At 63.6% G+C, this 22150-nt stretch overlaps 1 protein-coding gene across 3 annotated transcripts in view; it reads left to right on the top strand.

Annotated features, from left to right (window-relative positions):
• Positions 1-22150, top strand: part of SIK3 (SIK family kinase 3) — a 44253-nt gene that overhangs the window by 19840 nt on the left and 2263 nt on the right. The window contains exons 6-24 of one of the 3 annotated variants that reach the window (XM_068167835.1): positions 558-681; positions 1273-1391; positions 1887-1997; positions 2657-2800; positions 3295-3372; positions 3469-3578; positions 4049-4202; positions 5360-5515; positions 5721-5791; positions 8777-8920; positions 12008-12158; positions 12463-12588; positions 12859-12944; positions 13641-13750; positions 14243-14600; positions 15145-16037; positions 20099-20262; positions 21347-21479; positions 21769-21936. In XM_068167835.1, the coding sequence (XP_068023936.1) occupies positions 558-681; positions 1273-1391; positions 1887-1997; positions 2657-2800; positions 3295-3372; positions 3469-3578; positions 4049-4202; positions 5360-5515; positions 5721-5791; positions 8777-8920; positions 12008-12158; positions 12463-12588; positions 12859-12944; positions 13641-13750; positions 14243-14600; positions 15145-16037; positions 20099-20262; positions 21347-21479; positions 21769-21926 (3390 nt within the window). In that variant the 3' untranslated portion in view covers positions 21927-21936. Of the gene's footprint in view, positions 1-557; positions 682-1272; positions 1392-1886; positions 1998-2656; positions 2801-3294; positions 3373-3468; positions 3579-4048; positions 4203-5359; positions 5516-5720; positions 5792-8776; positions 8921-12007; positions 12159-12462; positions 12589-12858; positions 12945-13640; positions 13751-14242; positions 14601-15144; positions 16038-20098; positions 20330-21346; positions 21480-21768; positions 21937-22150 lie in introns of those variants that run through there. The other 2 variants (XM_068167836.1, XM_068167837.1) reach the window with 2 other exon arrangements.

The following is a 22150-nucleotide window of genomic DNA, read 5'->3' as shown; positions in this document are numbered from 1 at the left end:
TGCTGGGCCTTGCTCCTGCTGGGCCTTGCTCCTGCTGAGCCTTGCTCCTGCTGAGCCTTGCTCCTGCTGGGCCTTGCTGCTGCTGAGCCTTGCTCCTGCTGAGCCTTGCTCCTGCTGAGCCTTGCTCCTGCTGGGCCTTGCTGCTGCTGAGCCTTGCTGCTGCTGAGCCTTGCTCCTGCTGAGCCTTGCTGCTGCTGAGCCTTGCTCCTGCTGGGCCTTGCTCCTGCTGAGCCTTGCTGCTGCTGAGCCTTGCTCCTGCTGAGCCTTGCTCCTGCTGGGCCTTGCTGCTGCTGAGCCTTGCTGCTGCTGAGCCTTGCTCCTGCTGAGCCTTGCTGCTGCTGAGCCTTGCTCCTGCTGGGCCTTGCTCCTGCTGAGCCTTGCTGCTGCTGGGCCTTGCTCCTGCTGGGCCTTGCTCTGTGCTGCTCTCTGCAGCCTCTGCAGGAGGGTTGCTGGGGCTGTGCCGCCCTGGCCGGGCCGGGGCTGCCCTGCTGGGGGCCAGGCTCTGGCTCTCCCTGGGGCCCCCTGCCTGTGGCTGAGGCGGTGCCCTGTGCCCACAGAGCCTGGGGGTGGTGCTGTACGTGCTGGTGTGCGGAGCCCTGCCCTTCGACGGCAGCACGCTGCAGAACCTGCGCGCCAGGGTGCTGAGCGGCAAGTTCCGCATCCCCTTCTTCATGTCCACAGGTGAGCGCTGGGGGGTCCCAGGCTGTGCTGCAGGGGCTGCCCAGGGGCTGAGCTGCTGGGCAGGGCCTGGGGCACGACCTGAGATCCCAGCCTAGGAGTTAGAAGAGCACTGATGGGGAAGCTCAGCTCTGCAAGCCGGGGCCTGGCACGGCCTGGCCTGGGAGGTGGTGGAGTCCTCGTCCCTGGAGGGGCTCAAGGACCCTGTGGCCGTGGCAGCTGGGCACAGGGCTCGGTGGCCATGGTGGGGCTGGGTTGATGGTTGGGCTGAAGAGTCCTGGAGGGCTTGCCCAGCCCAAGCAGTTCCATGAGCCTGTGCTGGTGGCACACAGGTGGCACCACGGCACACGTGCCCAACAGTGAGCCACGCAGTGGGGAATGGCCAGAGGAGGCTTTGCCCTCCAGCCCCCCCAGGGCAGCCCTGGTGGGCAGGGCCTGGGTGGCAGTGTGGCACCCATGGGCTCTGGCCAGCAGCAGAGGGCAGGGGGTGGCCCAGGCGGCTTCCTCCCATCCGAGCCCGGGGCAGTCGCAGGGCACAGCGGGCAGTGCCAGGCGGCAGCGCTGCAGGTGCCCAGCGCCTCTCTCCCTGTGCAGAATGTGAGCACCTGATCCGCCACATGCTGGTGCTGGAGCCCAGCAAGAGGCTCTCCATGGAGCAGATCTGCAAACACAAGTGGATGAAGCTGGGGGAGGCTGACGCCGAGTTCGAGAGGGTGAGGAGCAGGGTGGGGAGGGGGGGCAAGGGGAGGGGGCCAGGCTCCCCTTGGTGGTGCCAGGGACAGGAACAATGGGTGCCAGCTGGAACCCAGGAAGCTCCACCTCAGTATGAGGAGAAACCTTCGGTGTGAGGCTGCTGGAGCCTGGAGCAGGCTGCCCAGAGAGGTTGTGCAGCCTCCTGCTCTGGAGCCTTTCCAGCCCCAGCTGGATGTGTTCTGGGTGCCCTGCCCTGGGTGCCCCTGCTCTGGCAGGGGTTTGGTCTGGGTGACCTCTGGAGCTCCCTTCCCACCCCTAACATTCTGTGGTCCTGAGCACTGCCTCTCCATGGCCCTGGCCTTGCTTCCCCTCCCCTGCTCATCTGTTTGCCTTTCCCCTTGGCATCGAGCGCCCAAGGCACCGGATCCTGCCTGGCTGTGCCCACAGCCACTGCTGCGTGACTCAGGGGTGCCCCTGGGGATGCCAGCACTGAGCCTGTGTCTGTGCCCTCGCAGCTGATAGCTGAGTGCCAGCACCTGAAGACCGAGAGGCAGCTGGAGCCCCTCAACGAGGAGGTGCTGCTGGCCATGGCGGACATGGGGCTGGACAAGGAGCGCACGGTGCAGGTGAGGCCCCACTGCTGCTGCCCCTCCCAGCGGGCATCAGACAGCCTCCATTGCTGTGGCACCAAGCCAGGCTTTGAGGGAGGGTCTCCTGCCCCTCTGCTCTGCCCTGCTGAGGCCTCACCTGCAGCACTGTGTCCGGTTCAAGAAGGACAAAACCGCTGGAGAGTGCAGCACAGGGCTGCTGGGGGGACTGGAACAGCTCTCCTGTGAGGAGAGGCTGAGCTGGGGCTGGGCAGGATGGAGAGGAGGAGCCTGAGGTGGGGCCCTGTGAATGCTTACAAGGGTACAAAAAGGGTGGTGTCAGGAAGGTGGAGCCAGACTCTGGTGCCCAGTGACAGGACCAGAGGCACTGGGCATCAGCTTGAAGAGAGGAGGAACTTCCTTGCCCTGAGGGTGGCAGAGCCCTGGAGCAGGCTGCCCAGGGCTGGTGGAGTCTCCAGCTCTGGAGACTTCCAAGCCCTCTCTGATGCATTGCTGTGTGACCTGCCCTGGGGCCCCTGCTCTGGCAGGGGCTTGGCCTCGATCTCCAGAGATCCTTTCCAACCCCTGCCCTTCTCTGGCCGTTGTTTATCACTGCTGGCAGCTGAGTGACGCCAGCAGAGCAGGGAGCACGCTGTGGTGCTTGTCAGGAGGTGAGCACTGCTGCTCTTCCCTTGCAGTCGCTGAGGGCCGACGCCTACGACCACTACAGCGCCATCTACAGTCTGCTCTGCGACCGCCTGCGGCGCCACAAGAACCTGCGCATCGCCTCCTCGCCCAGCATCCCCCGCACCCTCGCCTTCCCCGCCTCCCCCGGCATCCAGGTGCGCCCTGCCTGCCTGCTCCCCTGCTGCCCCGGCAGCCAGCAGCTGCCTCTGCCTCCCCCAGCCCATCGAGAGGGCTGATGCCCAGCTGAGCAGTCTGGGGGTGCTGAGTGAGGAGTGCTTGGTTCGTGGGCTGTGGGCTCAGCAGAAGCCCTGCAGAGGAAGCCTTGTGTGGGCTTAGTGCCACGGGAGAAGGCAGTGTGAGAGTTACTGGGTGCAGCTGGACTGCTCTGCAGTGCCTCCTCCTCCTCTGTGCTGCTGGCTGAGCAATGAGGCTTTGCCCTGAGAGGGAAGCAGAAGAGCTGCTGACCCTGCCTGAGCAGCAGGGAGGTGAGGAAAGGAGGCAACACCTCGAGCATTAGGAGTGAACAGCTCTGCAGTGGCCCCAGGGTGACTGCCCTGTTCTGCCATGCTTTGGGCTGGGCACTGGCTTGTAGAGGGCTTGTAAGAGCTGGCAGCTTCCCCTCCTGTGACTGTGCCCTCTGTGCCAGCAGGCAGAGCAGCCAGGCAATGCCATGAGCATCAACGTGCCACAGGTCCAGCTCATCAACCCCGAGAACCAGATCGTGGAGGTGAGCTACACCCCTCCGTGGCCCTGGGCTGCCAGCAGAGCCTCTCACTTGACCCTCATGATGCATTTCAACATCTCTGCTCTTCTCCCTGCCCAGACTGATGGAACAATGAACCTGGACAGTGATGAAGGGGAAGAGCCTTCACCGGAAGCTCTGGTCCGCTACCTCTCCATGCGGAGGCACACAGTGGGGGTGGCTGACCCACGGTTGGTATCAGGCTCAGGAGGGCCAGGGGCACCTCAGGAGCTGCTCCTAGCACACAGCTCTGGCCCTGCTGAGGGGGCACAGCTGCATGGGCAGGAGCTCTGCAAGCCTGAGCTTTGCTAAGTGCAGAAAGAGGCTGAAGAGGTCTCCTTAGCAAAAGTGTTCCTGCAGGTGTCCCAGTCCCAGGGCTGCCCCTGCTCAGGATTTCAGCTGAGCAAGAGGTGGTTTCCTCCTTCCTCCCTGTAAGCCATGGGGGTGGCCACTGGTGTGCCACTTAGCCAAGCTGCACTGCTGGCATGGCCCAGGTCTGGCAGATCTCAGCTTGGAGGGGAGAAAGGGCCAAATAAAACCCCCGAGAGTGGCTTGGCCTCTCTGTGAGCATGCCCAGAGCAGTGAGAGGGACTTTGGGTGCACTGGGGCCCTGGGGGGTTCTCTTCACACCATTGCTAATCCTCTGAACGTGATCACACAGGACTGAAGTCATGGAAGACCTGCAGAAGCTGCTGCCTGGCTTCCCCAGGGTCACTCCCCAGGCTCCCTTCCTGCAGGTGACCCCCAACGTGAACTTCATGCACAACGTGCTGCCTCGGCAGAACCTGCAGCCCACAGGGCAGCTGGAGTACAAGGTACTGCCCCCAGCTGTGCTCTGCCCACTCCCACTCTGGGGCTGCTCCTGCTCACTGCCTTTGTTTGCCACCTCCTGGGGCTCCCTAAGCTTCAGGGTTTGTCCTCTGCTGTCCCTTTGGGGGTGGTTCCAGGTGAAGCTGACAAATGAAAGAACAATGCAGCAGGAAATGAATCCATGGGCTGGGGAGGGCTGGGGCTGGGCTGCCTGGGCTTTGGGGCTGCAGCCTGCAGCCTGCCTGGCAGCTGGAGCAGGGTGCAGGGAAATGGAGAGTTAAAGGCTGCTGCTGCACTGGCACTGCCCCTCCTTGCCCCTCCTTGCCCCTCCTTGCCCCTCCCTGCCCCACCAGCTCTGAGCTGCTGGTGACGTTCCTCATCCCTTGCTGGGAGATGTTGGTGATGTTCCTCATCTCTTCTTCCTCATGTTCCTTTGGGTGCTTGGTGCCATGGGTTAGTTGATTAGATGGTGTTGGATGATGGGTTGGGAACAATGGTCTTGAAGGGCTCTTCCAATCTGGTCTGGTCTGGTCTGGTCTGGTCTATTCTATTCTATTCTATTCTATTCTATTCTATTCTATTCTATTCTATTCCATCCCCTGCTGGGCCCTGCTGGTGCTGCTCTCTCATCCCCTGCTGGGCCCTGCTGGTGATGTTCCCCATCCCCTGCTGGTGATGTTCCCCATCCCCTGCTGGTGATGTTCCCCATCCCCTGCTGGTGATGTTCCCCATCCCCTGCTGGTGATGTTCCCCATCCCCTGCTGGTGATGTTCCCCATCCCCTGCTGGTGATGTTCCCCATCCCCTGCTGGTGATGTTCCCCATTCCCTGCTGGTGATGTTCCTCATCCCTTGCTGGTGCTGCTCTCTCATCCCCTGCTGGGCCCTGCTGGTGCTGCTCTCTCATCCCCTGCTGGGCCCTGCTGGTGCTGCTCTCTCATCCCCTGCTGGGCCCTGCTGGTGCTGCTCTCTCATCCCCTGCTGGGCCCTGCTGGTGATGTTCCCCATCCCCTGCTGGTGATGTTCCTCATCCCTTGCTGGTGCTGCTCTCTCATCCCCTGCTGGGCCCTGCTGGTGCTGCTCTCTCATCTCTGGGTTGGTGCCCTCGGGGCTGGGGTGCCGGAGGGTCGTGTGCAGGGTTGGTAATGGCTGTGTGCCCCCCAGGAGCAGTCCCTGCTGCAGCCCCCCACGCTGCAGCTGCTGAATGGCATGGGCCCCCTGGGCCGGCGGGCGTCGGACGGCGGCGCCAACATCCAGCTGCACGCACAGCAGCTGCTGAAGCGGCCGCGGGGACCCTCCCCGCTCGTCACCATGACCCCAGTAAGTAGCAGGAGGGAAGAGGGGGACTGGGGGCCTGCTTAGAAACGTCTTCTGCAGGCAGAGGTGACTGCTCCAGCTGGCAGCTTGCTCCTGAGGGCTCCCCTGCTCTGCCCCCCTGGGGGAGAGCTCTATGCTCAGGGCCTGCTGCGCAGAGGGCACCGTGCGGGCTGCTCTCTGGAGCCTGTGGCTTCTCTCCTCTCTGCAGGCCGTCCCAGCTGTCACCCCTGTGGATGAGGAGAGCTCTGATGGGGAGCCAGATCAGGAAGCTGTGCAGAGGTAACTGCCAGTCTGTTGACATTTGCCCTTGCTGCCTCCAAGAGGCTCACCCTGTGGCGTTCCACACAGGAGCAGCCTCCCCGCGGGCTGCAGCGAGGATCACAGCGAGGGCTCGACGGTCTCTGGGTGTTGGTTACTGTAGACAATTACTCCTCTGACACTCCCAGGTGCTTCCCAAGCTGGAATCCCCCTCAGATGTTAGCTAACTGAGCAGCAGGCTCTCCAGGAACTCTGCTGAATTCCTTTGCTTGGTGTGCACCAGCATGCAGCCCACACTAACCTCCCTGCTGAGCAGCAGAGGTGGGGAGCTCTGCTCGGTGGCCTTGGGTGTCCATGCAGCTTCGGTGTCAAGACATGCAGTAAACATCCAACTCTGATGCCTTCAACAAAGTGAGCTCACTGCAGACTTGGGTACCTCTAGCTTCTGATTTTAGCAGTAGGCCTGAAGGAGTCTGCTCCAGGGAGGAAAGGGTTGTCAGGTACTGGGCTGGAAACTTCTCTTTGCTCCAGGCAGATGCTGGGAAGCAGGGAGGCTGTGCCTGCCCTTTGCCAGCCCAGCAGAGCACTAACTGTGTCCTTCCTAACACTGCCTCAGTAGCTTCTGCATAGTTTCCTCTCTGCTAACCTGGTGTGCTGCCTGTGGTGGCTGTGGGTGTGGAGTGCTCCTGCCTCTAACTTCCAACTCAAAAAGCTTTCTGGATCCCCCAGTTTGTCGAGGCCAGCAGCTCCAGTGAGGTGGTGTTTCCTCAGGGGTGCACTGGGGAGCAGGATTCACACTGGGGGTTGGCTGCAGGCAGAGAGGCAGGGGAAGGGGTGCTGCAGAGCCTTTGGCAGCTCTTCTGCTCTCGGTGCTCCAGAGGGGATTTGAGCAGTGGTTGTGTGCAGTGACAGACTGTGCAGAGTGTGCTGAGGCTCCTGCTGCCTGCCCCAGCTCAGAGCTCGCTCCCAGCCCAGGCTTGGAGCTGACACTGAGCACTTTGTGTGTCCTCTGCGTGGCCTTCTCAGCCCTGGGCTCTGGGCTGAGTCTCTGCAGCCTCAGCTCAGCTGGAAGTGCTCTGGGAGCCCTGTGCAGCGTTTTGTCAGCTGCCAGCCAGGGGCATGAACGTTCAGACCCCCCACAAAGCCAAATCTCCTTGGGCCCCACAGGTCACCTTGCTGCTCTCCAGGCTGCTGCCCTTAGTCCTCTCCTGCCACATGTTCTTCTTCCACCAGATGGCCCAGAGAAACCCCATCCAGGTCGCGTGTTCGGTCGCTCTCCACCCCCTTGTGTTGCAACACTGCAGCAGTGACCAGGGCAGGGTAAACAGCAGCACCACCAGGGACAGATGCAAATATTTAGCTTCTCAGGACCCTGTTCTGAGCACTCTGTGTGCAGCCAGCTCTTGTCCTCCTTAGTCTGACCTCGCCAGCAGAGCGTGGGCTCCGCTGTGCTGCAGGGCGCCGCGCAGCTCCGGGGAGCTCCTCGCAGCCGAAGCGCCGCGGGAGCTGCCGCTGGGATCGCTCCCTGGGGGGCTGGAATCAAACGATCTGAGCAAACCACAGCTTGCACAGCTCTTTGGGAAACCTTCCCCCATCTGCATCAAACGATTCTTAACCAGCTAATGGCTCAGACTTTGGCAAGTCCCCACCACGCTGAGCGCTCTTCCTCCTCCTCTGAGCTTGCTGCCCTCTGCTTGAGCTGCTGCGGTAGTTAGCAAAGAGAGCCTGGGGCTGGAGGAGGCAACGACTCTGCGGCTTGCTGCTCTTCTGTGCTTCGCCAGCGCTGGGGAGGCTTAGCAGGGGAGGAGAGCCAACGTGAGGAGGCCCTGTTGGTGGCCTCTGTGTCCTTGGCCAGGTGATCTTTGTCACTGTTACCACAGCTGCCTGGCTGCTGCTGGTTCGCAGGGGTCGGTACAGCTGAGTTCATCAGGGGGCGTTCATCCTGCCCGGCCTTGAGCGGGTGAGCATCAGCACCCCGCGCCCTGCGGGGCCAGGGCAGCCTGGGTGAGCCCTCCCCTCCTTATCTCTTCTGGGCCCGGGCCCCCAGCTGCCCTCAGCAGGAGCTGGCACCTCAGGGCAGTGGCTCTCGGAGCTGTGCCCTTATGTCGCATCCTTCCCGAGCAGGGGCTCGCAGTTGTGGCCCCCACGCTCCCCCAGGCCTCGGAGGGTTTGCAAGAGAGCTGCAGACCCGTAGTGCCAGTGCAGAGGGTGCTGGAGTCTAAACCGGTGGAAGAGGCAGGCCCAGCCTTAGCACTGCTGGCTCTGGCTGCAGGGTTCACTTGCTGCTGGCTTGCCCTGGCCGCTTTGTGCCCTGGCCGGGTGGCTGCAGGCTCTGGGGAGCGCAGCAGGGACTAGGTGGCGCACTTGGCCCGGGCTGGCCACCGGCCCTGCTGCTGCTCCTCGGCCTCTGCTCACCCGGCTGAGGCTCTGCTGGGGTGGCCTCCCTGCGCCCTTCACTGCTCTGACCAGTTGGCCACTGCTGATGGCTCAGCCTGGGGCGTCCCAGGCCCGGTCTGAAGCCAAGAGGCCACCCTGCAAGGCTTCAGCTGAGCAGCAGCTCAGCTCTGTGCCCGTTGCCTGGCCAGCTCTCCTAGGGTGATCTGTCACCCCTCTTGGCCCCACGCACGCAGAGGACTTCCCCGTGGCTCAGAGGGGCCTTGTGAGGGGGAGGCAGAGCTGCTGCAGCGGAGTGAGCCCACCCCGAGGGCAGGTAGTCGCCCAGGCGTTCCCGAAGGGGAACAGCAGCGTTCCCCTGGAGAGGAAGGGCCTTCCTGCTGGCCCAGCAAACAGCTGCTCTTTCCTTCTGAGGCTGGCAGCAGCACAAAGCAGCTGGAGCTGCCCTTGTCTCCTAAGCACTGGAGCCCCAGAGAGGAGCTGGGCCTGGGCAGGCTGTCCCAGCCCTGCAGCAAGGACTCTTCCTTCCCGTGTGCTCCGGAAGCTCCGCCGCTCCCTGCTCGCGGAGCGCTCCCATCGCTCTCTCCTCAAATGTGCTCCTGCTTGTTGCAGATACTTGGCAAATAGGTCAAAAAGGCACACTCTGGCAATGACCAACCCTACAGCTGAAATCCCTCCAGACTTGCAGAGGCAGCTAGGACAGCAGTCCTTCCGACCCCGGGCTTGGGCTCCACACCTGGTCCCCGATCAGCACCGGTGAGTAACGGCACCGGCCGCTCGGGCAGCTCCGCGCCAGGACACCGCTCAGATGTCAGCTGGAGTGCAGCACTGAGGACACCCTGCTTGGCAGGGAGGGGTGAGGAGGAGGAAGGAGCACACAGAGCAGGCCCACGGAGCAGAGGCCGTGCTGGGACACGGCAGCTCCGCGCCGGCCTGGGCTCTGCACCCACAACTCCAGGGCAGCGATCGGCCAGCTCTGCCCCCCAGGCCTTCTGCTGAGGATGGAGGTGATTTGCCACCCCAGAATCACAGCATCCCAGCCTGGTGGGGTTTGGAAGGGACCTCTGAGGATCATCTTGCCCAGCCCCCCTGCTAAAGCAGGGTCACCCACAGCAGGTCACCCAGGATTGTGTCCAGGTGGCTCTGGAATCTCTCCAGGGAAGGGCAGCTTGGTCCAGGCCTCTGCCACCCTCTGTGATCCGGCACAAACCATCTCCCTGCTCACAGGGCTTGGGAATGAGCTGCTCACTGCAGAGGAAAGCTTCTCTCTGTTGTGCTGGTAGGGGTCAGGCTAGCAGCAGGCAGCAGGTCTCCTACAGACCATTTGGGAAGTAGATGCAGGCAGAAAACTGCAGCACCGAGAGTCATCTACAGCAGAGCTTCTAGGCCTCACTGTCCTGCACCAGAGTTGTGTGTTCTGACTGCAGAGTCTCCTTGCAGAGCTCCTCAAGAGTCATTCTGATCTGAACCTCTGCTGGCAACCATGTGGGGAAGGGAAGCTGGGCTGGGCAGAGTCCCCAGTGTCTGGGGAGGAGGGAAGCCATGCAGGTGGGATCTAAACACCCTGGGGCACTGCTGGTGGAGAGAGCTGCTGGTTTGACAGGGGCCCTGGGCACAGCAGCACACCAGAGCTGATGCCACAGGGAGCTGAAATCCTGCCCTCAGAGTGCAAAGCATCAGAGCTGCTGCCCGCTGGTGTCACTGCTGGCAAAGCAGGCACCTCCCAGCCTGGGCTGCTGCTGCTGTTCCCTCTCTCAGCCAGCTCACACTGGCAGGCTTGACAAAGTGCTTTTTATTGGAGCCAGCTACCTGCTGAGCTGAGCACTGATGTAATCAGCAGAGACAGGTGAACTCTGAGCAGACCGAGACGGCGCTGGTGCCACGCTGGAACTCCAGAGAAACCAAGATAAGCTCCTCTGGCCCCTGCAGTTACTCCTCAGAGCTGCCTGGGGGATGGGAGGAGCAGGAGGGGAAAGATTTCTAGGGTCACAGAAAAGCTTGAGAGGAGGAGGAGGAGGAGGAGGAGGAGGAGTGCAGCTTGCCAAGCAAGCAGCGTGTGCTGTGTCCTGCTGTCAGGACTGCTCCCAGCCCTCCAGGGAAGCTCTGGGTCGCTCAGGCAGCGCAGGAGCTGCTGTGTCCCCAGCTGGCTGAAGCACAGGTACCCTGTTAACACCCTGGTGTCGCCTCTGCCTCTTGGCTCTGGAGTCCTGAGGCCACACTGCTGTGTCATGCACAGGGTGGTGTCTGCTCGTTGTGTCACGCTGTGCTGTGAGCCTGCCTCGGGTTTTGTGGTGAAATCAGGGGAGCTGCATCTGACCATGGCCTAAACAAACTGTCCCACGCTGTGAGCAAGGCACACATGGCACACAAACCCTGGGCAGGGTTGTGTCCTCACAGCAGTAGAGCTCAGCTGTTGGCTGGCAGCTGGGGTTTGTTGCAGCACTTAGATTTTTAACCCACTTCCATGTGCAGCTCCTGGGTCTGGTCACCGTGAGGCAGTGTCTGCAGCAGGACTGGCTACAAGAGCTCTCTGAGGCCTTTCTGCCACGGCCACCTGGGTTTGGGAACCTCAGCACAGTTTTGTCTGTAGCTTCTGCCTTCCATCAGAGCCCCAGGAACACAAATGGATGGGAGGCAGCAGGAGGCAGGGCACAGCTCTGTCCTTGGAAGGAAGCTGTTTGTAAGCTATCGACACCAAAGGACGTGCTGCCAAGGCAGGCAGGGTGACAAGAGCTGAACCCAGCCTGCTGGAAGCACTCCAGCATCAGCACCTTCTGATAAGGGAGAGCTGCTGCAGGAGAAACTGCTTCACTTGGTGGGGCAGGCTGCAGAGCAGGGCTGTGCTCGGAGCAGCCACGGCAGTAAGCTGCTCCAGGACCACCCCAGCGTGCAGCCAGCTGGCTTCCTGCTGGGCTCAGTGCCTGCAGGTCAGGGGGGTTGTGAGGAGCAGGTCCCCAGGACCTCCTCACAGACAGAGGCTGCTCTTGGAACCTGCACTGGGAGCATTGTTTGGGGTTTGTAGAAGAATCCAAGCCCCAGCAGCCGTCGGGGCAGGCAGAGAGCTGGGGCTGGGTGCTGTGAGGCACACGGTGGCCAAGGACAGTACCAGCACCACTGAGGGCTTCACCCCGGGGGTGGGGAGCTCCAGCCCGGGAGGAAACAGCTCCTGGGGAAAATCTGGCTCCCTCTGATGGTGGAGAGACCTTGTGTAGGGAAAGTGCTTGTGGTGCCCTGGGCACAGTTGCCTCGGTACTGGCTGTGCCCCCCCTGATCGCCCGGTGCCAGGCACCCAGGAGCCTCTACTCTGAACTGGCAGCTTGGTTAATGCAGAGCCACCCTCCTGCCTTCCTCTTTGATCCCCAAGCACAGCAGCCAGCCCCCTTCCTCCTGGGGGGCTGCAGAGCAGGGCAGGCTCCTTCCTCCATGTGTGTCCCCATCCTCTCCTGGCACTGGATGTAGTCAGGAGCCCTGGGGAGCTGGAAGGCCCAGGGAGGGAGCTCTGAACTGGTGAATTTGAGAGCTGCAGGGTACTGAATGGTTTCTGGAAGCCTTTTCCAGCTGAGGGATAGGTGGATCTGTAGGGATGGAGAAGGAGTTGCTGCCCAGCTGGAACCTGGTGTGTAGCTGAGTTGCCTCCCACCCTAAAGGCCATCTGTGTGCCCAGGCACCGAGGGGAATCCTCCCTGCGCTGCAGAGCGCTGCTGGCACTCGGCTTCTTCAGCTAAACCACGGTTCGTTCCGGGCCAGTGGGCAGCAGAACTTGGCCTGGCTGGTGGGCACTGGCTGTCTCTGCAGCAGTTTGGTTGCAGCTGGCCTCACTGATGCCCTTCCCCCTCTGTTCAGTTCTATTTACAAGGACTCCAACACCCTGCACCTCCCCACCGAGCGCTTCTCCCCCGTTCGCCGCTTCTCCGACGGCGCTGCCAGCATCCAGGCTTTCAAAGCCCACCTGGAGAAGATGGGCAACAACAGCAGCATCAAACAGCTGCAGCAGGTGAGAGGGGAGTGAGGCTCCTGCAAAAGAGCCTCTGCAAGGGCCTCTTACTGTCTCAGCCTTGCTGCTTCAGGAAGCAGAAGGTCAGATCTGTACCACTACCACTTGGGGACATGCAGCAGAGGCTTTCCGGCTGAGGAGCTCTTCCACCTCTCTGTGGCAACCCTGCTGAGTCTCCTCTGGGCATACACATTGCTACCCTGCAGTCTGGGAACCCTGGGGGGGGCTTGCACCTCCTTTTTCTGGGGGCACAGCACGGCCCAGAGTGGCTGCAGGGCAGGGTCACTACAGGGCTGCCTTGCAGGAGTGCGAGCAGCTGCAGAAGATGTACGGCGGGCACATGGATGAGAGGACGCTGGAGAAGACCCAGCAGCAGCACATGCTGTACCAGCAGGAGCAGCACCACCAGATCCTCCATCAGCAGATCCAGGTATGGAGCCCCAGCTGCACTCCTGGAGCCTTGGCTGTGTGCTCTGCAGACCTGCAGAGCAGGGAGGGTGGGCTCCTTGGCTGGTGTGCTGAGAAGCAAGCCTGAAGGACCTCTAAGAGATGTTTGCACAGCTGCTGAGAGAGCTGCAGTCAGGGACTGAGTATTTGCTGAGTCTGGAGATGTCCTGCTCCAGCAGGCAGTGCTGTGTGGATGTGCTGCTGGAGGCACTGATTGCAAACACTTCTTGTTTTCTTCTCCTGCCGGCCTCAGGACTGCATCCGGCCCCCCCAGCCGTCTCCACCCTTGCAAGCTCCATGTGAAAACCAGCCAGCTCTGCTCACTCACCAGCTTCAGAGGTAAAGAGAGGGCTTTAGGGGAGCTCTGGGGAATGGGTTTTGCTCTTGCTCAAGCCCAGGGATGAGCTAACACACACAGAGCCCCAGGCCAGGTCGGAAGTGTGCGCAGTGAGAACGGCAGAGGCAGTTCCCAGGGGGCTGTGCCTGAGCTCTCCAGCTGGACTCTGTCTGAAAGACTTCTGGAAGCAGAGGAGCTTGGTTCAAAGGCACAGCTCTGCTTGGGGTTGGCACCTCTGCCTCTTGACTGCCCTCAGCATGTGGCACCTTCTCCAGCTGGCTTCTCTGATGCTTCCTGCTCAGAGCTGCTGCTGGACACCTCACAGCTTCTCAGGCTGTGGGTTAGGTGTCTGCACTCTGCTGCTGTACCCTGCCCTGGAGATGAGGCAGGCTGAGTTATGAGGAAGGGCAAAGGAAGGCTTCTGCCTGGCCACAGTGAGTCAGGAGGTGAACCACCAGTGCTGAACCTCAAGTGTCCTTGTCCCCAGACTTCAGGTGTAGTCACCACGTCACAGTCACTGCCTGTGTGACTCAGGTGGCTCTTGGAAGAGAAGCCAGGCTGGGAAGAGCTTGGGATCCCAAGCCAGGGCTTTATGGTGTCCCTTCAGACACGAGAAGGGCAGCACATGGAGCCTGTGGTGTCCCAAAGGCCTCCTGAGGAGGAGCAGACTGATGGAAGCTGCTTGTTCCCCTGCCCAGGTTACGGATCCAGCCCTCCAGCCCCCCCCCGAACCACCCCAACAACCACCTCTTCAGGCAGCCCAACAGCAGCCCTCCCCCCGTCAGCAGCAGCGTGCTCCAGCCCCACGGTAAGCACCAGCGGTGTGGGCAGGCACAGCCCCGCGGTGCCCCGAGCCCTGGGGCCAGCACAGCAGGGAGGGGCTGGGCCTTCGTTCCCCCCCCAGCCTCATCCTCGTGCCTTTTGCTGAGGATGTGGAAGCCTTTCCATCTGGCAGGGAGGGCTGGGGCTGTCCAGGGCTCGGGAGGCTGCCAGCTGGAATGTGCTGCTGGCTTTCTGGTCATGAGATCCCTGCGGATCGCTGCCGGGGGCGGGAGGCAGGGCCGGGGGCGGGAGGCAGGGCCGGAGCCGATCGCTGTCAGCTCTGCTTTTGTTTCTCCCCCTGAGCAAGGGGCTGCAGCTGTGACCTTTGCCCCCTGCCACGGAGCACACAGCCCTCAGAGCAGTGCTCCTCACTCCCCACAGACACCCACTGGGGTGCCCAGCGTGGGCCTGAAGCGGCCCAGAGCGGCAGCTGCCGAGCCTTGCTGGCGCGGGTGCTGAGGGCCTTTGCTCCTTGCAGGTGCCAGCTCCCAGTCCCAGTTCCAGGGGATGCCATCCCACAACACAATCTTCCCGCAGTCTGGTAACTGTTCCCCTCCCCCAGCCATGGGGCTGACGTGCCTGGGCCTGCAGCAGCAGTCACAGCCTCAGCAGGTCACCATCCAAGTGCAGGAGCCTGGCGACATGGTCAGCAGCAGCCTCCTGCCAGGGGCCTCGGTGGCCGGGCAGGGGATGTCCTCCCACGCACGGGGAATGCCCCTCAGCCCCAGTGCCAACCAGCTCCAGATGCAGCACCGTGCCAACCTGATGGCCTCCCTCTCCTACGGCCACAGGCAGCTGTCCAAGCAGCTCAGCGCCGACAGCGCCGAGTCCCACAGGTGAGGCCACCGGGCAGCCCTGCCTGGCAGCAGCAGGAGGAGGAAGCAGGGGGACAGATACCTTGGGCTGAGATGTGGCTCTCTGGAGCTGCACCTCACTGGTTTGGGGGATGAAGCTGTCTTCTTCCTTGCTGGAGAAGAGAAGGCTCCAGGGGGACCTTAGAGCTGCCTTCCAATAGCTGAAGGGATCCTGCAGGGAGGCTGCAGAGGGACTTTCCATCAGGGGGTCTGGAGACAGGGCAAGGGGGAAGGGTTTGAAGCTGAGGCAGAGCAGCTTCCTGGAGCTGAGGAAGAAGTTCTTCAGTCTGAGGGTGGTGAGACTCTGGCACAGGCTGCCCAGGGAGGCTGTGGCTGCCTCCTGCCTGGGGGTGTTCAAGGCCAGGCTGGGTGAGGCCATGAGCAGCCTGGGCTGGTGGAAGGCCAGGGAGGTTGGAGCAGATGCTCTCTTGGGTCCCTTCCAGTCTAAGCCATTCTGTGTCTCCTGGCTGGGAGAATCCCTCCTGGCAGGCCCAGGCAGTGACTGCTCCTTCTGTGTCCTCTGCAGCCTGGGCGTCAGCAGGTACCCCCCTGCCACCTACGAGCAGGTGCACTTACACCCCCACCTCTTCCCGGAGCAGCCTCGCGTCTCCCCCGGCAGCTACAGCCCCGCGGGGGGCGTCGCCTTCCCCCCGGCGCAGCAGGCTCTGAAGGTGCCCCAGCTGGAGCAGTACCCCAGCTTCCCGCCCGGCCCGCCGCCGCAGCCGCCGCAGCAGCAGCAGCAGCACTACGCCACCTCGGCACTACAGCAGGCGCTGCTGTCCCCCACGCCCCCCGACTACAGCCGGCACCAGCAGGTGCCCCACATCCTGCAGGGACTGCTGTCGCCCCGGCACTCGCTGAGCGGCCACTCGGACATGCGGCTGCCGCAGGCGGAGTTCGCGCAGCTCCTCAAGCGGCGCCAGCAGCAGCAGCAGCAGCAGCAGCAGCAGGAGCTGCAGGAGCTGTTCAGGCACATGAGCCAAGGGGACGCGGGCAGCATGGGCGCCGGCGTGGCGCAGAGCCTCTCGGAGCGCCAGGCGCTGTCCTTGCCTTACCAGAGCGCCGACAGCTACCACCCCCAGGGCAGCCCCCAGCACCTGCTCAAAATCCGGGCGCAGGAATGTATGCAGCAGGCGCCCCCCGGCCCCCCGCCGCACGGCTACGGCCCCCAGCCGGCCCTGTTCCACTCGGAGAGCATGGAGGAGGACTGCGCGGGCGAGGGCGCCCGGGACAGCTTTGCAGACACTAAGAGCCCAAACACATTGACCAAAGGTTGCCACGAGACCCCCCTGCTGGTGAGCGCGGCGGGGCGCGGCGACCCCGACCCCGTGCTGGCCACCGGCAACCAGGAGCTGGGGACCCACCCCTACCGGCACCAGCCCCCCGCCGCCTTCAGCAGGAGTAAGGTGCCCAGCAGAGGTAAGGCCTCCCGAGCCGCAGAGCCCTGGCACTGCTGGCCTCCCGCCGGAGGAGACCGCCCGGGCCTGGCGCGGCCAGGCTGCCCTGCCGGAGCCGGCACGGGGCGGAACCCCCTGGATCCTTCAGGCCTCCGTGGCCTGGGGGAATCGCAGGCAGAGCCTAATAAACTCTGTGTGAAGGGGACCCAGCCAGCTGCCTGCTGGGGAGTGTGACCCACTCCTGCAGGCAGGTAAAGAGCAGCCCCCAGCCTCCTGCCTGCTGGTGCTGCCTGCTGCTGGTGGCTGTTCCCCATCCCGTGTAAAGAACGAGCCGGGAGCAGCCCAGGGCCTGCTGCGTGTTCCTCCTGCTAGGAACAGCTCCCTGTGCCCAGGCCTTGCCAGAGCTCTCGCAGATGTGTTGGGTAAGAGCAGTGGTAAACAGCTTGTAGCTAAGGCCCTCTTGCAGCAGCTCCTCTGGCCCTTTGGAAGCAGCAGCAAGACTCCAGCCCTGCTTGAGCTACGAGGGCTTGGCTCTGGAGGAGGGGAGCTGGAGCTTGCTGCTAGCATCTGAAGACCTTTCCCGCTGGTTGGAAGCTGCTGTGCCTCTGCTCCTCAGTGGCTCTGCTGGCAGCAGGGTGAGCTGCAAGAGAAATCGCTGCCCGGGCTGGAGCTGCAGGCCCTCTGTCAGCAAAACAGCCTCAGAGCCCCTGCCCAGGAGGGCTCTGAGGAGAGGCCTGCAGGCTGCACCAGCTCAGTATTCATGGCAGCACCGAGCTGTGCCCTTGGCACGCAGGGGCAGCGTCCGGGCACGGCCGGCAGGGCTTTGTGTGGGCACACAGCGTGGGTTTGTTGGGAGAGGACTGGGTTGGAAGAGGCTGGCTCCCAGGGCAGAGGGGCTGGCCAGCCCCTGCCCCCCCAGCCTGTGGGGGGGGTGGGGGATGAGGGACTCCTGCAGGCAGCTTCAGTTTGGGGCTACCAAGGTGTTTGCTCCTGCACCTCGCTCCCCTGCCCTGCTTGGGCAGGGAGGAAGGGCCCCAGGTTAGGCAGAGGTGGATTTGGTACCCAGTTTGCATGGTGCCAGCACAGCCTCCTTAGGGGAACCCCCACGGTGGGGGAGGCAGCAGGCAGCTTCTGCCCCTGTCCTGAGGGTGCTGGAAGCAGTTGCACAAGGGAGAGGACTTTAGACTGCAAGGCTTTGGCAAGTAAATGTTTACAACTAGTGTTGTGTCAGCCCCTCTGCCAGGGCTGCCTGGAGGCCTCTCCTGACTCCTGTGCTGGGCTGCAGCCTCCTGCTCTGCTTCCCTCCTGCCTGCAGTAACCCACTTGGAATGCAGCCTGTGCTGCCTCGGGCCCAGGCAGAGCCAGCAGCCTGGGTCCCCTCACCTGCCCTGCAGTGCTCCACACCTCCCCCTGCACACCAGCAGCGCTCTGCTGCTTCCCTCCCACCCCTGGGGCAGCTCCAGCGCTCCCAAGCCACCCAAGGAGGAGCAGGCAGAGGGCTGAGCAGGGAGCCCAAGCGTGGCTCCTGTCCCTGAGTGCTGGGAGCCAACCTCCCCCAGCCACCCCCTTGGCTGTGCCATGATTGCTGCCCCTGGGACAGCAGCATCTTCCCTGCTGCCCAGCTCCCCAGGCCTGCTGTGCCTGGGGCAGGCCAAGGCTCTGCAGTGGCTCAGGAGCACTTGGGTCTCCAGAGGGAGTGTGGTGACCCAAAAAGCTGTGGCTAGTGTGAGGAACATCTGCTGGAGACAGTGAGAGTACTGCCCAGGGCTGTTGGGATGTGACTGAGCTGCCTCTGAGCTCCCCTCCAGCCCAGCCAGCCCAGGGCTGGGAGTGCTGCCCGTGGGAAACCTGGGCACTGAAGGAGCTGAGCTGGCAGCACTTGCCCTGCCTGCTGCCAGCATCACATGCCACAGTGTCACATGCCACACTGACACAAAGACAGCTGGCACAGGAGCCCCGGTCCCTATGGATGTGGGATGAAAGGCTGCCCTGCTGGGGCTGTTCAGCCTGGAGAAGGCTCCAGGGAGAGCTCAGAGCAGCCTTGCAGGACCTGAAGGGCTCCAGGAGAGCTGGGGAGGGACTTGTGACAAGGGCTGGGAGTGCCAGGATGAGGAACAATGGCTTTGAGCTGGGAGAGAGGAGACTGAGAGTGGAGAGGAGGAAGAAATCCTTGCCAGTGAGGATGGGGAGAGCCTGGCACAGGCTGCCCAGGGGGGCTGTGGAGGCTCCAACCCTGGCAGTGCTCAGGGCCAGGCTGGATGAGGCCCTGAGCAGCCTGGGCTGGGGGGAGGTGTCCCTGCCCATGCAGGGGCTTGGGGCTGGATGGTCTCTAAGGTCCCTTCTAACCCAACCCCTTCCATGACTTCAGCCCTCACCCCAGCTGCCTCCTCAGGGTCACTGCCCTGGCACCAGTTCTGTGCCAGGGCTGCTCCAGGCCAGGGGGGGCTCAATCCCTGGGGGTCTCAGCCCCCGAGGCAGCGTCAGGGCCGGTTGTGGGGCAGGAGCAGCAGGCTGCCCGCCCGCAGCTGCAGCAGAGTCCGAGCCGTGCGTGGGTGGCACGGCCCCGGCCCGGCCCCGGCGGCAGCCAGCAGCCGCTCCCCCGTGGCTGCCTTTCCGGGAAGGGGCCGGTAACCGCCGGTAACCGCGGGTAACCCCGCGGCGGGCAGCGCACCGGCAGCCTGCCTGCTCCTCCTGCCGCCCCGGCCCGGGGATCCTGCGGGGTCCTGCGCCTGAGGGGGGCAGGGCGCTGGCAGGGGGGGCCGGCCCTGCTCCGCTGCCCCGTGGTGGGTGCAGGGCTCGGCTGGCACCGTGCCCGGGGCAGGGGAGCTTTGCAGATGTGCCCCTGGGCAGTGGCTGCTGCACAGATTCACAGCATGGGTTGGGTGGGAAGGGAAGCTGAAAGATCTTGCAGTGCCAACCCCTGCCAGGGGCAGCACAGGCTGCTCAGGGCCTCATCCAGCCTGGCCCTGAGCACCTCCGGGCAGGAGGCAGCCACAGCCTCCCTGGGCAGCCTGTGCCAGAGTCTCCCCAGCCTCACTGGCAAGGATTTCTTCCTCCTCTCCAGCCTCAATCTGTCCTCAGGCTTCAAACCATTGTTCCTCATCCTGGCCCTCCCAGCCCTTGTCCCAAGTCCCTCCCCAGCTCTCCTGGAGCCCTTCAGGTCCTGCAAGGCTGCTCTGAGGTCTCCCTGGAGCCTTCTCCTCTGCAGGCTGTGCAGCCCCAGCTCTCCCAGCCTGGCCCCATAGGGCAGGAGCCCTCTGACCATCTTGCTGCTCTCTCAGGGCTGTGTTCCCAGCCGGGAGGTGTCCCCAGCACAGATTGCTCCCTGCTGGCCAGAGCCCTCGGAGCGCCAGCAGCTGTCCAGCACAGGGCATCCACCTGTGTCCCGAGGGCAGCTCCCCGCTGCTGCTGGCCACCTCGGCCTCTTTGTGCTCCCCAGGAGTGCTCCCTGCCAGGGAGCTGTTTACAGCTGCTGCTGTTTACAGCTGCTGCGGGGCCCGGGGCTCTCTTCCCCGCAGGGTGTGCTCGGTGACAGGAGGTTGGGCGGCAGAGGAATGTAGCCTTTACCCTCCCTCGCTGGAGCTTGCCCTGCAGATGGACTTTGCCAGCAGGGCTCTTGTGTACTGCTGCAGCCAGATTGCAGGAGGGCAGGCAGAAGTCATCTGATAAGAGTGCACATCCTGGCCAGCACTTCCAGCAGGGCTGTGTTGTGCTTGGGATCACCAAGGGGCCCTGCTGCGGCATCCCGTGGTGGAGGCCGGGGAGGCTCTTGTGCAATGCTGTGGGCAGGGCAGGGAGGAGGCCAGCTGGGGCTCCAGGGGAGGTGGCAGTGCTGGGGGGACAGGCAGCAAGGGTCTGGCTGCTAGGCTGCGGTGCCCCTCCAGGGCTGCTTTTACAGCCCTGAGTCAGGACAGCTGGAAGGGCCCTGGTGCTGCACCCCTTGGCCAAAAGCAGCTGGGGGATCCCTTTCCACCCCCCGGCAGCGCTCCTGCCGCCACATCTCGAGCCGCCCCCAAGCGCTGCTGTGCGTCCCCGGGGCTGCAGGTCCCTCCTGCTGACCTCTGGTTTCCTGCCTTTTTCCAGAGTCCATCGTTGGGAATTGCCTGGACAGGAGCTCCCCTGGCCAGGCCATGCAGGTGCCTGACCACAACGGGCTGGGGTACCCGGCACGGCCCCCCTCCGGCGAGCACCCGCGGCCCCGCAGCCTGCAGCGGCACCACACCATCCAGAACAGCGACGATGCCTACGTAGGTCTGGGGAGGCCTCTGCCCGGGGGCTTAGGGCAGCCTGCAGCCGCCCTGGGTGATGTGGGAGGTGAGGGTGTGAAGCCCTGGGGGTGCTTCCCTTCTGCTTAACACTTAGCAGAGACCCAGGTGCAAGTGTTCCTCCTCCCCTTGTGGTTGTCTGCTCTCACCCTGGCATCTCTTCCCTCCCCTCACCCTGGCATCTCTTCCCTCCCCTCACCCTGGCATCTCTTCCCTCTCCTCACCCTGGCATCTCTTCCCTCCCCTCACCCTGGCATCTCTTCCCTGCCCTCACCCTGGCATCTCTTCCCTGCCCTCACCCTGGCATCTCTTCCCTCCCCTCACCCTGGCATCTCTTCCCTCTCCTCACCCTGGCATCTCTTCCCTGCCCTCACCCTGGCATCTCTTCCCTGCCCTCACCCTGGCATCTCTTCCCTGCCCTCACCCTGGCATCTCTTCCCTCCCCTCACCCTGGCATCTCTTCCCTCCCCTCACCCTGGCATCTCTTCCCTGCCCTCACCCTGGCATCTCTTCCCTCTCCTCACCCTGGCATCTCTGGCCCCCAGGGTCCCTCTGATGAAACCTCCTGGGCAGCCCCAGGCCTGGCCCTGGCCATGGAGGGCCTCGCAGGCACAGTGCAGCTTCAGTTCTGCAGTGCTGCTGGCAGGGCTGGCCGTGCAGCCCAGACCCTGAGCAAGAGCAGAGGGCAGCTGCCCTGCTCCCCCCCTGCTCTGGGCTGCTGGGAGCTGCCCTGCCCAGGCCTTGATGCAATCCAGCTCCCTGCCCCAGTGAGCTCCTTGTGGCTCAGGAGGGGACTTGGACTCTGCAGTCCTGTGTTGCATTGAGTGCTGCTGGCAGCACCCAGGCTGCACCTGACAGAGAGCTTGCACTCAGCAACCCTTCCTGAAGGGCCTGTGGCCGGGGGGGCTGTGAGGTGACCACCTGTGGCTGGGGGGGGTCTGAGGTGACCACCTGTGGCTGGGGGGGTCTGAAGTGACCACCTGTGGCTGGGGGGCTGTGAGGTGACCACCTGCAGCTGGGGGGGTCTGAGGTGACCACCCACAAGCAGGTGCTGCCGTCCCTGCAGGTGCAGTTGGACAGCCTGCCCGGGATGAGCCTGATGGCAGGGAAGGCTCTGAGCTCCGCGCGCATGGCCGACGCCGTGCTCAGCCAGTCGTCGCTGATGGCCAGCCAGCAGCTGCGGGACAGGGACAGCCAGGGTAAGGGGCAGCCGGGGCAAGGCCCTGCCCGGCTTGCTGAGCCTCCCCACGGGGCTGGGAGCCAGCCTGCGCTCAGCAGAGCCTGCAGGGGCTGCGGGCTGGTGGAGGAGCTGCGCGGGTGCTGGTGGGGGCAGGGGCAGGACTGCTGCGGCGGCACAGAGCAGTGCTGCTGCCTGCAGTGCTGCTGCCTGCAGTGCTGTCACCCTGAGGCCATCTCGGCCTCAGCCCCTGCTGGAGCTGTCTGCTTGGTGCTCCTCCCCCTAACTGCTGCTGTTCTTTGACCTCACAGAGTGTGGGGAGAGCTTGGACAGCCAGGAGCATCCCGGCCTGGGTGATGGCAGCCAGCACCTGAACACCTCCTGCTACCCCTCCACGTGCATCACAGACGTCCTGCTGAGCTACAAGCACCCAGAGGTGCCCTTTGGGATGGAGCAGGCAGGGGTGTAACCAGGAGGGAGTGAGTATTGCAGCCTCCTGCTCTTCCCAGCTGCACAGCTCGGGGTCCCTCCGTGCCAGGCCCCTGGGTGCATCTCCTCCCTCGGCCCTGGCCTCTGCTTCAGCTGGGCTTGCAGAATGGGTTGGGTTGGAAGGGACCTTAGAGATCATCCAGCTCCAACCCCCTGCCATGGGCAGGGACACCTCCCACCAGCCCAGGCTGCTCAGGGCCTCAT

The sequence above is a fragment of the Melanerpes formicivorus genome, unplaced genomic scaffold, assembly GCF_026170545.1.
Source record: "Melanerpes formicivorus ecotype bairdi unplaced genomic scaffold, bMelFor1.0.p_v2 SCAF_123, whole genome shotgun sequence".
Classification (NCBI taxonomy): domain Eukaryota; kingdom Metazoa; phylum Chordata; class Aves; order Piciformes; family Picidae; genus Melanerpes; species Melanerpes formicivorus.
This window is presented reverse-complemented; position numbering and strand designations above follow the sequence as displayed.